At 36.9% G+C, this 16,764-nt stretch overlaps 2 protein-coding genes across 2 annotated transcripts; both read right to left on the bottom strand.

The window, feature by feature from the left end:
• Positions 1-175: 175 nt before the first annotated feature.
• Positions 176-8,084, bottom strand: LOC113059723 (vascular endothelial growth factor receptor 3-like). Its single transcript, XM_026228267.1, has 7 exons — positions 7,931-8,084; positions 7,147-7,268; positions 5,502-5,712; positions 3,935-4,089; positions 2,306-2,450; positions 1,202-1,334; positions 176-912 (listed from the first exon to the last, which is right to left on the bottom strand). The coding sequence occupies exons 1-7, from the start codon at positions 7,986-7,988 to the stop codon at positions 825-827; spliced, it is 912 nt and encodes a 303-aa protein (XP_026084052.1). The 5' UTR covers positions 7,989-8,084; the 3' UTR covers positions 176-824.
• A 1,909-nt stretch (positions 8,085-9,993) lies between these two features.
• Positions 9,994-15,426, bottom strand: LOC113059722 (zinc finger protein 135-like). The gene is made up of 3 exons (XM_026228266.1): positions 15,221-15,426; positions 13,159-13,399; positions 9,994-12,301 (listed from the first exon to the last, which is right to left on the bottom strand). The coding sequence occupies exons 1-3, from the start codon at positions 15,239-15,241 to the stop codon at positions 10,911-10,913; spliced, it is 1,653 nt and encodes a 550-aa protein (XP_026084051.1). The 5' UTR covers positions 15,242-15,426; the 3' UTR covers positions 9,994-10,910.
• Positions 15,427-16,764: the final 1,338 nt, after the last annotated feature.

The following is a 16,764-nucleotide window of genomic DNA, read 5'->3' on the forward strand; positions in this document are numbered from 1 at the left end:
TGTTGCCTGAGAAAATACAGGCATTTTGTTTAATACATCTAAAGCCTGAAATGGAAAGGGCTTTATACAAACAGTGGCAATTCAATTTACATAGAGATGAACTCTCTTGAGATTTCTTCAAAGTTGAGCATACATGAACGTCTATCTTAATTAGATCAGTAACAACACTGGAGGCTGATGATTTTGTAAAATTATTTTAATAGCTTTAAATTCAACGATATGGAAATATCAAACTTGTGTAAAAAAAAATAGTGCAATAGTTTCAAAGTGCTTCTAGAGAAACTGGTTCAGTGTTAGTTTGGATCTTATCTATCATCCTTTTAAGTGAAGCAGAACATTGTATACTTATGTAAATGAATACCACTAAAATGTCTACATCTGACTAAATGATCGTACACCTGCCAGACAGTAGTTTTCCTAAACAGAAATGTTAATCAGTTTGAAGAAATGAGCCAGCTCAAGACTAGCGGGAAGAAAGAGGCGTTCAATGTCACCTCACAAAAGCATCTTTTCAGCATTTCTCAGCTTTGCAGGGTTGTTGAATCAATACAGAGAAAATTGCACATCTTTTGTTGAAAAGCACTGCTGCCATCCACACTGGAAAGGACCCACAATAAAACCATCATTTGTCCCATCTTTGTATACTTTTTTCGATTCAATGCATAATTATATATCTGAATAAAGACCCAAGAGCATAACAAAATCTATGGGCAAATCTCTCATTAACACTCCTTCACTGAGAATACCCAATACTCCCTAAGCTTTTTTTTTCTCTGTTCTTCTTTTCTCTCCTCTCCTCTGCAGTCCTGCATCAATCTCACTCTTTACACCAGCGGCTGCTTGTCTGAAACGATGGAGGGCAGGGACTCCACGCTGGCTCTGTAGATGGGCTTCTTCTGGGAACGGTCATCACTGAAACGATGAGAGAAGGAAGGAAAACTGAATGTTTTATTGGGTAGAATAAGAAAAGATTTTGGCCTGAGGGAGAAACATGGATAGTGAGAGTTATTTGCACATATACTAGCCCGTCTGGACAGATTCGAGGGAGTGAGAAGATGTAGGAGGAGAGAAGTGGTCCTCAGCATCTACTGATGCTCACAGTAATACACAGACTCCACTCCACATAATGGAGGAGGGCTAGAGGTTAAAAACCCACGTGAATCACAGTAACAAAATGACTAGGGCAGTTTTGAGTACTTACATTGGTCCCTTGCTCTGTTTGGTTCGGCGGCAGAGGTAAGCGGTCATGGATATCACAACCACCAGAAGGATAAATACTGCTACAGAAACCATGAGAATGAAACCGGTGGACGTCTCATACCATGCTGCATCCTCTATAAGACACAAACCCAGTCACAAATTATACATCTATCAAACTGGCTTTAAACGTTTTGTTACAAAATGAGAAAAACAACAACTAAAAACCTAAACAAATTACTTAAACTTAATCGACACTTCGGTATTAGTTGCTCAGCTTTGGGCAGGTGAGCTAATTGTCAGGAATACATCAAATTCAACCCTATCTACATCCTTAAGTTTTTATTGTAATTCATCAGTTCACATTAGTGCAAGTAAAAGTAATTGCTGACTTCAGAGTCTTCAAATCAAATCAAAATAACAACTTGCACTTTCTCTGAAATGACTCTCATTTTCTGATGATATCAATTTGATTCCATTCCAGTTTTTACACTTTGAATCTACTTAATAACAGTGGCTGATATAAATGATGGTTCCTCTGACTTAAAAAAAATATATACTAAATATCTCTATACATACTGTCAAAATGCAGAAAAATATTGAGATATCGTAAGACATTAAAGCACAATTATCTGTACATCTGCTTTGAAACAAAAAGTGCTCTACCAATAAAAATAACTTAATTTTTAAAGCTAAAATGCTCATTTATAATAGAATGACTGTCATATATAATAATCCTGATTTAAAGAAAAGTGGCAGGCCATTGGGTATCATCTGGAAATTGCTTTTAGAAATATGTCATATTATGGAAGTTTAATGAGGTCAGTGGGGTCACAGGGTCAATATTATTGTCCTCCACAGGGCAAAGTACCACTGTCTAAACTAAACCACTGGTTTCAAAGTCCTTCCTGTTGTATTCAGAGAAATTCAACTGAATATTGGAGAAATAGATCAAAGAGGGATTTGTTTTTTTGAAATGTTGTCAGTGCATATTGTCAGTTGCCAGTATATTAAATGAAATGTTCAAATCATTAACATACTGAACATAAATCAACTCAAGTTGTTTACTATAAGCTGCACACTGTCAAGCCCTTTTAGCTGTTCTGACCTGGTAGAACAGTGATGCTGACTGTACGCTTCTTCATCAGGGAATGCACAGTAGGAGACTGAGCCGAACAGGTGAATCTCCCTCCATCCTGCTCTCTCACATTCTCCAACTTCAGCTTATTGGAAGGCAAAAGCCAGGCCTCTCCCTTAACAGAAAGCAGACACGAACAGACAAGGAAGAAGTTATTGAGAAGTGGGAAGCAAAACAGGAACTACACATGAGATACAGTATAACGTAAGGAAGATAACCAAGAAGAAATAATTCTTAAGCAGGGAACCATGCAAGAATGTGAATTCCCACTTCTGTAAACTGTAAAAATAAAATTAAAAGAGAATCCCTGCACCATTTACAATAAATAATGAGAGTTAGAGTAACGAAGAGTAATTAAGTAAAAATAAAACATAACACCGTACAATACAAAGAAAACAAATGCCTGTGGAAAAAACTCAAAGTACATCATAACCATACAAGAGCTTTTGGCACTGAAGGAACTTCTGCGGCCTGCCAACAAAGTCCATTTCAATTTAAATGAAAGTGAATTAGGAGGATTCCCAGTCAAGCCAAAGTTCTGGCCAAAGCAACATTGATTAAGCTCATCAGTTGTCTTCCTGTTTCCTCTGCTGGAGAGCACACACAGAGCACAATAAACAGGTGGCTGCTATACGTCAGACCGTGCTCTGATATATAAGGGAAGCTTGTTTTTCTGCTTTACTCCGTTCAAAAGAATCTGGCAGGTAGAAAACATAAGTGAAAATATGCATTTGAAATGTCAGACATCGGTGACATTCTGAATTACAGAAGTGAGTCATTCTACACTTCCATCTCATCAAATTCTAAAGTCATCGATCACCCACACCATGACATTTGGAGGGGCTTTTTGGTTATGCTTTCTACAGCATGCTACATGTAGTCAAGATCATGTTCAACAGTTATTCAAAGATCGAAAAATAACATGGCAAGTGAACTGAGTTTAACCAGCTTTACCAGAAAACAGTTGGTACTGTTTCTCAATATAAGAAATATTTCACATGTGTTGCCACATGGTGAAATAAACTTCTAGACTTCCAAGATAAACAAATGTTGGCAAATTTTCAGCTAAGGTAGAAGATGTACAAGACGTGGCAGATGTTTTCTTTAGCAAACATCTGTCAAGGCTCATGTGGTTTATTCCTTTGATTTGAATCGTGTGTTGGTTACATTAATGGTTGTACGACTAGCACTCTAACCTTCTACTTAAACTTAAAGGGCCGATTTTTGCTCACATTTGGCTGCAATTTTGGACCATGGTTCAACCAATCTTTCATTATATAAAAAAAAATCGATTGAAATTGATATGAGCAGTGTAGACTTGATTAGACCTCTTGAGACTCTTTAGATTAGCACGTTTCCTGTTCTAAAAGTTAATAGCTTTTACCCAGACCTGTGTGAATAAGCTCATTTTCACTTCAACAGCAAGATGGCCTTCCAGGTCTTTCTCTCAAATGTATGATAAACCTACATGAAAACAGTAAACTGCAATCCCGATACAGCCGTTTTGTAGCAGACAGAGTAATGCATCATGTTTAAAAGCAACTGTTAGAAAAATGAAGGAGAAAGGAAAGCAAGAGCATTTGATATTAAATCTGTCACCTCTTTAGTCCAGAAATACTCAGGTGCCTCAGAAGCTGTAGTAGAACATTCCAGCTCCACGTTATCTCCTAATCGTACTTTGAGGTCCTGCACCGAGTTTAAATAACGTGTTAAGTATCCCAAACCAGCCCTGTGTACAGAAACCTCCCGCATATCTGGGAGAGAAAAAGAGAGAACATTTGGGGGAAAAGCAGATTAGTCAAACCAGCTCTGCTCCTGGATTTACATAGCAAATGAAATAAGGGAAGTAGGGCATGGAAATTCTCTGCATGTTTTCAGTGCTCAAAAATAACATTATGTACAGTTTATATTTAGTATTATATAAGACATCCTATTTACACATTATTTTTACATAGGTATTTATAAAATATACATGTATAAACATCATCAGTCAGTAAGATTCTTTGAAAGAAATTAATGATTTTATGCAGCAAGGATGCATAATATGTATCGAAAGTGACAGTAAAGACTTTTTTAATAAATGCTGTTCTTATAAACTTCCCATTCATCAAATCATGAGAATCCTGAATTTTTTCGGTGTCGCTCCAAAGCCGTAAAAGCTTTGTTCGTCTTCGGAACACAATTTAAGATATTTTGGATTCGGATTTTGTTTTCTTTGCACAGAAAGTATTCTCGTCGATTCATTTAATTCAGATTGATGGCAGACGGACTATTCTGACAAAGTCTTTCATACTTTTCTGGACCTTTACAGTGTCATTTACTTGGCAGTCAATGGGACAGTCACAAGCCTCACGGTTTTCCTCCAAAATATCTTAAATTGTTTTCCAAAGACGAACAAAGCTTTTTCGGATTTGGAACGATATGGAGGTAAGTGATTAATCACTATTTTTATTCTGGGGTGGAGTAACCCTTTAAGCAGACTAACCATTTTTCAACATTGATAATGACAGAAAATGTTTGCAAATCAGTATATCAGAATGATTTCTGAAGGATCATTTGACACTAGAGACCAGAGTAATGACCGCTGAAAATTCAGTTTTTACCTAAATTTTTATTTAAAAATTTGGGAGCATAAAAGACTTCTTTCAAAAACATTTAAAATCTTACCGAACTCTTTTGAACAGTTTTAAACAGTATTGTAGCTTGTTGGTGACAGTGATGGATTATCATCAATTATTATAGTATTTTAAGTTCAGGTTCGCTGTAATAATACAATGTGGGCATGGATCATCTTGTCTCCTTCTGATTATTCACACTGAACATTTCTGTATCGATCCATCTGCTTTTTTTCCACTCAGTTTTTCCCAATAAATCTCCACTGTCAAATCATCCCTGGCCACTGTAAAGCCCCCAATCAATAACAATATTATTTTTGTCATCTTGGGAGATAAAGAGTTTTATTCGTCATCTAATCTTTAAATCCCATATATAAAACTTCCTTTCAACAAAATATCAAATGCAGCTTGACTCACATACAACGATGGAAATACTGATGCATCAAGACAATCTAGACACATATGGATTTTGTATGTAGGAATCAATGTGGATTTGCATTACAGATCATTAGCACTTTTCATTAGCACTGCCCTCGATGTCTCTTACTCACAGTGTATGGGGATGGTGAAGGCTTGGGAGGAGTTGTCAGCTGCAGAACTGTTCTCAGAGACGCAGCGGTATGGACCCTCAGACCAGGACTGGATTCTGGCGATGAAGAGGAGCAGTCTGCCTTCCTCCCTTCTCACATCCACGTCATACATAAAACACCGGCGGTAGAAATAAACCTGATCTGACTCTAGCCGATGCCACCTCTTCATGTACTGTTGGGAAGAAAAAGAAAGAAGTATTTCCCTGCAGTAGCTTAATTGTAAATTATGCTCATTTCAACTTCAACTTAATATATCAACAGCATGTGATTTACTTTGACTACTTTAGTTTAGTCTTATATCTATTTTTATAACACATTTTATAATAACATTGCATTTTAGGGGAACATATAAAATAATAGGCAGAAAAATCTTTTTTTGCTTGTTTGCTTGTTTTTTGAGTCTCATATTTGTTTTGGCCAAAAAGTAAGATGAAATACTGATAGATTGTAAATCAATATGATCTTTACAACAGTATATACAAATGCAATACAATGCCAATTGAGAGATGTACATATAAACGTTCCTCAAAAGGCTGATTTATCATATCTTATACTCACATTTTGCTATTATTTTTTCTAATATGTATAATTAAACCTTACCTGCTTCAGTCCAGTTCGTGTTAATAATAATAATATCAAAGTTCTTATATTTTCTTAATAAAAATCAGTAACAATTTAACAGCAAAAGGACACTTGACCAGAAGGGGACCGTTTTTTTAAAATGATCCTGCAATGCCTTTAACTTGCTTCAAAAGTCAAATATCATTCACGTAATAAGGAAATGTAGTAGAACGTGTAAAACAGGTTTTTCCATCGACATTTTGATCATGTTGATTATTCAAAGGCCTTTGTTTTGCTTAGCAAATATAATGCCGTAGGCTTTATGGGGTTACGAACATCTTGCTAATGTAAGGAACACTTGCCAAATTTGATGAAGCATGTTACACTTGGAGGAAGAAGACTATTCGGGGTACTGACACTTGGGTCTGACTAACACAGGTTAATGAGAGATTGCAAACAAAACATCTGTCTTTGTGATTGGTGATATGGAAACCATGTTTTGCTCGAATGCGTTTAGATAGCTGGAAAAGGTGACAAACAGACTCTGTCTGCGCTGACAGAAGCAGCAGATGCTGTGAATCCTCCAAAGGCCCCCTCACTGCCGGATACTAATTAAACCCAGAATAACAGCTCTCAGAAGCTCAGTAAAACACACACTGCCTCCTGCTGTTTACATACCAGTTGCAGTCTTGATCTCCAGACAAATGAATTCTAAATAATGTTATTGTTCTTTATTTGATATTTCCCTACAGGATTGTTTACAAAATCATGAGAGCAGTTGTGTTGATATTTGAGAGAAAGCGTCCCTGACAGATTTGTTTGTAATTTTAGATCTCTCACTTTTTGTTTATACAGTAATCAGATCTGCAGCTCTGCAGTGGACATGCACAGACAGCAACAATAACAGAAACCCTTCTCAGTTCCCATGAGAAACAAGGTGTCACTCAGTTTCAATCTGCTGCTTGCTTGACATTTACAGACAAATGCACATCAAAGCACATTGTGTCACAGATCTTTCTTTGGCATTGTGTGCCCGTGCCCTTACCTTGGAGTACCTCTCAAAGTGCACTGTGCTGATGTTCAACTCGGATTCTGTGTCCACACACTCCAATGTCACATCCTGTCCTTCCAGAATCGGCTCAGATGGACCGTTTACCTCCAAAAAAGCTGAAGAACAGTTAAATAAATGCAAAGGAATAGTAAAACAAATGAATTTAGAAATTACTTGTTTTAAACAATAATACAACAATTGCATCCATACGGGATAGTCAACAGAAATGTATTTTGTATCTCATACAGAAGCAGGTGGCAAATTCCTATCTTCAGCTTTTTCTTTTTTATTATTATTATTATTATTGAACAAACATAACAGCAAATACAGTTTATTCCTATCTTCTGCTTAATATGATTCTTCGGGCTCTGTGACATCTGTGCACTTCAAAACAGGAAGACATTCGTTTTCACTTGACTACAAAAATACCCTGAATTACCCCTGAAGAAGGAAACTGTTGATATTTCAGACTAATTTTGAGCTGAGAAATTCTGAAAGTTTAGATTAATTTTCGGTTGTGCAAGCTTTAGTGTAAACGTCAGCCAGAAGATAAGACTAAGTGAAAATTAATATAATAATATATATATAAAACAATAATATAAAAAATAAACTTTATAAAACTGTAACATCTTAGCAAGTTATTAGCAAGTAACAACTGAACTGTCCTAGTTATTTTGTTTTATAACAGATATACTGGCAGTTTGAGTTTGGTATTATAACATTTATTCTAGGTTGGAACCAGAAACCTAGATAATTATTTCAGCAAAATGTTATATACCTGTGGATCTGTGGAGAAAGCTGACCGCCACGATTGTGATGAGAATATAGCCTCTCATTTTGAAGGATCTTTGCGTCTGCGTTTGAGAGCGAGTTCTGTCGAAAAGAAAGTTTGTAAACACAATTTATTAGCGCGCAAGGAGGCGGAGCATGCAAGACAACTTCCCGTGCTATTGTTGTTTGATACAACTAACCTATGCACTGATATAATGTTTCAAATGCATTTATTCGTTCAAAATGTGTTATGTCATATTACAAAATCATTTATAGACAACAATATCTTAAGCTATGGCATCAAAACATATCTAATACATAACGGAAGCGTATATGCGTCACTTGTATCTAACATAACTAGTGTTCAGAAGGAGTGAGTGAAGTTAAGTATGAAAAAGCACTTGTAAAATGTGTGATAACGTCTATGTGATCTCCAATAAAGCAATAACTAATGCCAGGACTACTTAAATTAGCGAATGTCGTGATTATTTCCTCGGAGACCACAATTCCTTTCTAAAAAGTCTATTTTAATGCAGGTGACGCGTTAGATAATTAAAATTTACTGAATTTGTCATGACGTCCTTATGACGATATTTTTACCTAACCGTTCAATAATTTCATAAAATACCAATGCGTTGTTACTTCATTTGAAGTAGGTTGGGAACAATTGAAAGTTGTTGAAATTTCCCTTACAGTAATTCCAGATAATCACAGGTGACTGTAGATGACACAGCAAAATACTTTGGGAAGTGCAATTGGTTATAACCGCGGTTTTAAAATGTATCTACAGTATGCTACTTGTTTGTTTGTTGTAGACAAAGATTCATGTCTTATAGTGAGAGTATCCCCAAGACATAGTTCAAGGATTCTGGTCTGAAATTAATCACAAATTTTACAGTTAAAAGTGAATCGACAAAATAGAATACATCAGTAAACCAAACTAGTATCACTAGAGTCATAAAGTTGAACATTTAAACTCCATACTCCAAATTTTATTTCCAAAAATGGTACATCAACCTTTATTATGTTGACATATGTGTACACAATGCACATATAGACATGAGCTAAACTGACAGACGAATCTGATGCTCTGGGTTGAGAGGTCATTGACCGTCATAAAGGCTCATATCAATAGTGTAATTTTATAGATACAAAATGGACATAAAAATAATGTCAAATTCATTTCCCCAAATGGTTTTGCCAAACTTTAATTCTAAGTGATAATACTTACAGATATCTTTGGACAGTTTTAAAAATGTAAGCCCCTCACTTCATGCAGTCTTGTGTACTGTCAGTCCCTGCAGAGACCACAAATACAGTAAGCAACACCAGCAGGCACGTACATCAGATATCCTGATATGGTCATAATATTCATCCCCACACAAGCTACACTGACTTTAAATATGGTAAGAGTGTCATTTAATTTAAAAACAACATTTATTCTACACCCACACTTGTATGTGTGATGAATAATCTCAATGGCCATATTTGACTTTTGAAGCCAGAATCTAAAGATTTTGTCGTAGGTTGCATGTGCTTTTCAAGATTCCCATAAAGACGCTAAGGGCGCTGAGAACTGCTCTGTCAATTTCAGGCTTAAAACCCCACCTGAAAAACCTAAGAAACCAATTGGAACCCTTTGCATCCATTCTTCAAACCGCTTGTCCTCTGTAAGGTTGAGGGGATACAGAGGTCTATCCCAGCATCTTGGGCCACAGGCCGGACAGATGGCCAATCCACCACACTTTCACACCTTCAAACAGTTTAGCTTCTCCAATTAACATATGTTGCACGATTTTGGATTATGGAGAAAACTGGAGCAACAAGAGAAATCTCACGGCAACACAGAGAACATGCAAACTCCACCCAGAAAAACCTCAGGCTCAAACTGGTGACCTTCATGCTGTGAGGCGCCAATGATACCCTATGAACCACCATGTCGCCCTCCAGTCAGCACCTATTCTTAATGACCCAGTTCATTATCAAAACAGCATCAGAAGTTTGTTAAAACTAAAAAGTAATATAATAAGCTAGAAAAAACAACTTGCAAAACTGCAAAATACTCCCACATACAAATATACAGTATATAAATGTAAAATAAAGCACTTTTCCATTATCAGGCTGAATGGCTGTTAGCGATACCAGTTGTGATACGAGTCTCATTAAGTACAAAGTACAAATACAAACCATTCCATTTGTGTATTTCTCAGCACATCTATCCAACCGTCCTCAGGCCAGGAGAATCATGCTTGTAGAACTGCTTTAGTGACATGGAGACTCATGAGCTTTGCTAACAAGCCTTCTTCTCTTTGCTTTTGGTAACCTTTCGGCCCGATGGTGGAAAAACTAGCACAGGTTTGGTAACGTTTATGCACAAAATACCATAATACTGATAGGCAAAGCTACTTGTTTAAAATTTAAGGTGCAGTTTCACAATACAGATTGTCACAACTGTACTTTTTTAAAGGCACAAATCACCGGCAAAAGAATCTTACGTGATCAAAACAAGAATGTTACGTCTGACGTCACACGCCAGCATTTCCGGGTCCAAACGCTCTATCAGAGGCCAAAAGCAAACAACATATGATGACAGTATTCAGTACACTCACAGTGTGCTGTAATACTTCAAAAAATTCTAGATCCTAAGCTTTATCACCATACCAAAATCATAGATGGCTAGACAGTGATTCATCTTTTATGAATCAATAAAATACTTGTCCTGCACACTGTGCGCCCAGAGACTGTAGTGTGCACTGGCAGTTTTTAAAAGCTTAGCTTAAATGTATGTTATAAATTAGACAGCATTCTCAATTAAAGTGTATAGCGTCTTGGACACAAACAATGTTTCTTACATCATGACTTAACAGTGCGAGGGGACCGATATCAGCAGGTTTCAAATGGGCTCAACATCGGCTTTAATACATTTCATATTAAAGTTGCTTTAATCTTCCCTCTCTTTTGGAGTCAGAAATGTTGGTTGTTTTTGTCTAATCTTTAGTTTTGTCTGAGCTGCTCTCTTCCTTTTCTCTCTCTTCGTTAGAGTAGTGCTGCAATGTCTGGTGTCTGTTTCTAGACGGAGCATTTGGAAAACGCTGACCGCAGTCCTCGCAGGCATACGGAAGGGCCTCTTTGTCCCCATCCCCTCTTAACTGCTCTTTACTGGGCAGACTCCTCTCTTCCATCTCCTGGAGATGGATCTGGTTGAGACCGGGGGCTTGAACTCTCTGGAAATCTGAACCTGAGGATGAAGCTGAGGCAGCCAGACTAGGCCTGCCCACCGAGTTGGGCTCCGTCACGATCCCGTGAACTGTGCGGTGGTGAAAGCGAATACCAGAACGGTTTGAAAAGCTCTTCCCACAGAGGCCGCACACGAAAGGCCTCTCGCCGGTGTGGATGCGAGTGTGGATCTTCAGAGCCCCGGACTGAGTAAAGCACTTCCCACACTGACCGCAGCGATAGGGTTTCTCCCCCGTGTGAATTCGCTGATGCGCTCTCACCCCTGCTAAGTTAGGGAAACCCCTCCCGCAATAAGTACAGGTGTACGGCCTCTCTCCGGTGTGAATTCGGCAGTGAATCTTAAGCGCCCCGGACTGGCTGAAGCTCTTTCCGCAGACGGTACAGATGTAGGGCCGGGCACCTGTGTGTACGTTGAGGTGGATGCGCAGATTGCTATGCGAGTTGAAAGAACGGCCACACTCGCCGCACAGGAAGCCGCCCCCTTTGGAAGCATGCTGGGTTCGCTGGTGCTGCAGCAATTGCGATGGCCGAGGGAAAGAAGCATTGCAGTGCATGCATGGGAGCTTTTGCAAGCCCTCCTGTTGCGTGTGGCCCTGCTGATGGTGCAGGAGCTGGGCACAGGTGGGGAAGGTGCGCTGACAGGACAGGCAAGGGAGGGACGGGAGCGTACATGACGTGCAGGTGGAGAGCGGGCAGTGATGGTGGTGGTGATGGAAGTGGTGGTGGGGAACATGTGCCTCTGGGTCCTTTTGTTGGCGTAGAAGTTGGCCACAGGTTTGAAACCCACAGTGGCAGCATAGACACGCAAAGGCCTGAACCGGTGGAGCACTGGAGGACTCAGGATTTGCATGAGGGATTGGGCTATGGGTGCTGCTGCCTTTGTCTTCCTGCTGGGGGTGAGCAGATGTGCTGCTGGGCTCTGTGTTGTCCTCTTCCAGAGAGAGACCCAAACCTAGACACAAGCCCAGGCTGACAGGAGCAAGGCTGGGTTCTTTGATCTGCTGCGCTGGGGTGGACTGGAGGGACGAAGGTGGATGGATCTGCGAGGCTGGGCTGGTTCTGGGTTTCAGGGTGTGGATTGAGGAATTAGGAAGAGATGAAGAAAGAGGGCAGCCAGAACATGTGCAGGCACGATGCTGAACTACAAAAGAGAGAATTATTATGAGAATGCAGAAAACGAGCCGATATAAATCAGTGAAGCAGTGAGTAGATAAACATGATAAAACTTAATATTAAACTATTTCCTGGCTGGGTTGGGAACCAAGAACCGGTTGTTATTCAGAAGAATGCGTACTTCAGGATGTGTGCTGCTGGATGTTCATATAACTAGTAGTAGTTACAGATATATATAATGAGCTTTGGTGTATTAAGTGATATTTTATGAAAGTAAATGAAATTAGTATTTTTATTTATGACTTTTTGGTATGTCTGACTTTATTTAGCATGTTTCAGCCATCAAATATTTCTAAATAAATACTCTTGTCATTGTATAAATGACTTGCTCATCCATTTCCAGAAAACCCATGGTTTCATATCAAATAATCAGGGTTCTTATCACCCTGTCTGGGTTAATTTGTGATAATGACCTGCTGATTCATAATATTATAATTATCATCTCTTCTTTAATATATATATTAATATATAGTAAGGTCTGGATTGCATTTGGGGTGTCTGATCTGCATTAGAAAGCCTGTGAACTCAACTTCTGCAGTAAGTAATAATTTGTTAATGTATTTAAATATATATTAAGTGTATAAATGTATTTTTATTTGCTGTATCTGTTTTGCTGAAATCTAAAATAATTGCATCATTTGACAACAGGCTTCCAATGCAAGTAGATGCAATAAGTAAAGGCCTTTAAAATACTAAAAGAATTGAAACTGTTACCAGGAATCAACCAATTCTGCATGTTTCCCAATCCTAGTTCATGAGAATAAAGGGTATTTACAGTATAACACAGTGGTACACCACACTTAAGGTCCATTGTAATATACTCACCATTGCTTTCATGGTCTCTGGGTTCCCTTTCCCTTTCCTCAGAATGCAGACCGAACTGAACAGCACTTTTCATCTGGCTCTGTCTGGATGAGGTGGACTGGGGAGGATGAGATACTCTGGGCCAAGCAGAACTCACTGTCTCTGTACGTTGCTCTCTCAGTGGATGTCCAGTGACCGAAGCATTTGCAGCCATAAGGTCACCAATAAAATTATGCATATCCAGCCATGAGCATGGACCAGCCTGCATTAAATAATATTAATTGTACAATATTAGTTGTAAATACTGTAATTTAATTTTAATATAAGATAATACAATATTTAGTATAATATAACTATAATATATCATAACATGTTTAAATATATGAATGTCACATTGTGCACATTAATCTAACTGTTAATTTAAAATATATAATTTTTTGAAATTAATATGAACTACCTAAAACACTGAACCTAGCATTTGTTACATGTCCCCAAGTCTCTAAAACAATATTTTAACATGAAATATTTAAAATCATTGAGAAATCATTCTCATTTAGCTTTTTTACATCCATGACCCATCTGTACTTTAAATACATTTATTTCAAAATAAATCTATAATATTTTCGATAAAAGTCGTGTCGTGTCCCCAGGTTTTCACTCAGTCCTGTTACCCTAACACATTCCACCCTCTGAAAAACTGGGAAAATTCCACAAGACGCATTTTCAACCTGATATTGCAACATCTGGATCTCCTGAAGGCAAAGAAATTACCAAAAACATGTGGTCTCATTTTCTTTTTGATGACACTGTAATGATGACTGAAACTGTCAACATTAACATACTGTCCTGTTACCTAAAATATTTCTTAGATGTTACTTGTTTATTTTAAAAAATACTAATATCTGGTGAAACCCTATAATTGGCTGGGTGTCCTCATAATACTAGCATGTGGATATATTATATGTTTTTGCTTCTTTTATCCTAAAATCTCAATCCAATTACTTTTTTAGTCCTATTATACTCATATGTGCTATATTCATTTATAGTAACTAAGTAACAGTAACAGGAGTAAGTAGCGTCATCTGATTTATTCAAGTAAATATTAGGCTATATCTATATTATTAACCCTTTAACGCATACGGTGAGGTCACTCTATGCTAGGGGTCAAGTAAGTTTAGCATCGGGCCCCAAACAAAATCGCCACTAGATGGCGGTCCAGAACATAAGTCAAGTCTGCTTTTTATATATATATATATATATATATATATATATATATATATATATATATATATATATATATATATATTAAATAAGTTAATTGATGAAAAATGCAACTGGATTTGCGTGTGAAATTGTATTTTGTAACTGGCAGTGATCTGTTACTCTGTGTTAAATCCTGTAGTAGGACACTCATTCACAAAAGGCAACATTTGTGTCACGGTGTCCGGGTTTTAACACTGGATAAATTAATAAAGCAGAGTAGTGACACATAAACCTGTCAAGTATCTTCATTCACCTACTTGCAACAGTCTTAAAAATACTTGCAGAAATCTTAAAAATAGATTGAAAGATTATTATTATTATTTATTTTTTGTTTTTATAGATTTTTTTTTATAAAATATAATTTGTTTACAAAATTTTATTTTTTATATAATAAAAATATATATTATTTTATAATAAATAAATATATTTTATAAGTGGTTTGGAAGCAAATGGCACCCATTAGGTGGAATGGCCCATATGCAGATTTCTTTTCACTGAATTAAATAAAATAAATGACTTCAAGCAATGGGATAACGAGGTCATAGAATAAATCGCATCATGAGAATATAACACCTTTAGGCACGCGTAACAAGATGCTACACAAGCGTTAAGCGTACGGTATCAAGCGAGACATCGTACTAAATAACAAAACATTTCCATCGATCCGTAGCCTACCACTGTGCTGTTACATAGCTACAGGTACGCCAATAAAATGCTTAATTCTGCCTTTTTGTCGCCTTTGGTATTTCTCAAAGCCATGAAACACATTACACGCCCCTTTTAAGTCTACTTTCTCGTGTTTATTTTGTCATGTACTCACTGCGAGTCTGTCTTTGTCCATCTGTGGGGTGCCCTTACATAATCGAGTGTGTAACTTTATTAATAAACATTTATGTCTAGGCTAATGTCAGGTTAGGCGTTTCTGTCATTTGGTAAAAACGAAAATTGTTGTCTCTTGACTCTTCTGCCTCACTTCTATTATAGTCTAGAGCTGCTCATAACGCCATTTCTTCCCAGTCGATAGCAGTGTATTTCCGGGATATGAATCACGTGACTAGCCTACATCATAATTTCTTTATACACATGCTGTAACCTATCTTACAGTTATGTACATTTTTTGTTTAATTTTTTATATATATAAAATATATTTTAAAATATATATGTATTTTATAAGAGGTTTGGAAGCAAATGGCACCCATTCATATATATATATATATATATATATATATATATATATATATATATATATATATATATATATATGTGTGGACATGTTTTTGTGACATATCAGGACACAACTCTGTATAATGACATGGGTATGAATCAGGTATTACAAGGAGAGGGTGACTCCTGAGGACATAACCCATATCCCCATTTTTCTAAACGCTTATAAACCATACAGAATGAGTTTTTTTTTTTTTTTCTTCTTGAGAAAGTAAAAATGCACAAAGTTTCCTGTGAAGGTAAGGGTTAGGTGTAGGTACCCTGCCCATTCGAAAAGAAAGAAAGAAAGAAAAAGGTACGATAGAATGCATTAATACACTATATTTTAAATTGATACATTTGAGACTGAATCTGGAAATCTACTATAAAGACTATAAAGTAGGTTATGAATATTTTATCTGCATATGTGAATAGTCATACACAAGAATATAAGTCAAGTCAAGTCAAAGTCACCTTTATTTATATAGCACTTTAAACAAAATAAATTGCATCAAAGCAACTGAACAACGTTCATTAGGAAAACAGTGTGTCAATAATGCAAAATGATAGTTAAAGGAAGTTCATCACTGAATTCAGTGATGTCATCTCTGTTCAGTTAAATAGTGTCTGTGCATTTATTTGCAATCAAGTCAACAATATCGCTGTAGATTAAGTGACCCCCAACTAAGCAAGACAGAGGCGAATGAGAATGCTCATGTTTATCTGCATATGATCTGTGTTTCTGTTTAGCATATGATATGATCTTAAAATACTGAATTAGAACATTATTACTTTAAATTCACATATTTACTGAAATGACTTTCTATGAATACATCAATGGCCAACAGTGAATCCATCTAGGGCTATATATATATATATATATATATATATATATATATATATATATATATATAAAATTATGAAATCTCATTTGTTGTTGATGTTGTTTTTAATTTGTAAATGATGTAATGATGTTGTTTGCACATTATGGAGCACCTGAATTTAACGCAACACTGCATGTATATAATATTTTTGGTCACTAGATGGAGTCATGAAGACAGAAGTTTTCCATGAAAACAGAGGTTCTGTAGACTACACATATCAAGAGACACTACCTCAGCCTAATAGACTACTTATTCCACTCTTTTAGAAATAGAGAAA

The sequence above is a fragment of the Carassius auratus genome, chromosome 41 (assembly GCF_003368295.1).
Source record: "Carassius auratus strain Wakin chromosome 41, ASM336829v1, whole genome shotgun sequence".
Taxonomy (NCBI): Eukaryota; Metazoa; Chordata; class Actinopteri; order Cypriniformes; family Cyprinidae; genus Carassius; species Carassius auratus.

Bases quoted from the DNA above. Each gene is read 5' to 3' on its own strand.
- LOC113059723 (XM_026228267.1), bottom strand. From the start codon at position 7,988: ATGAGAGGCTATATTCTCATCACAATCGTGGCGGTCAGCTTTCTCCAC. The intron at 5,713-7,146 runs GTAAGGGCACGG...TCTTCCCAACAG, and splicing joins ACTTTGAGAGGTACTCCAAG to TACATGAAGAGGTGGCATCG. The intron at 1,335-2,305 runs GTCAGAACAGCT...TGTGTCTTATAG, and splicing joins CAGCATCACTGTTCTACCAG to AGGATGCAGCATGGTATGAG.
- LOC113059722 (XM_026228266.1), bottom strand. From the start codon at position 15,241: ATGGACAAAGACAGACTCGCA. The intron at 13,400-15,220 runs GTGAGTACATGA...TATTTAATGCAG, and splicing joins TGGACAAAGACAGACTCGCA to GCTGGTCCATGCTCATGGCT. The intron at 12,302-13,158 runs GTGAGTATATTA...TCTCTTTTGTAG, and splicing joins CAGAGACCATGAAAGCAATG to TTCAGCATCGTGCCTGCACA.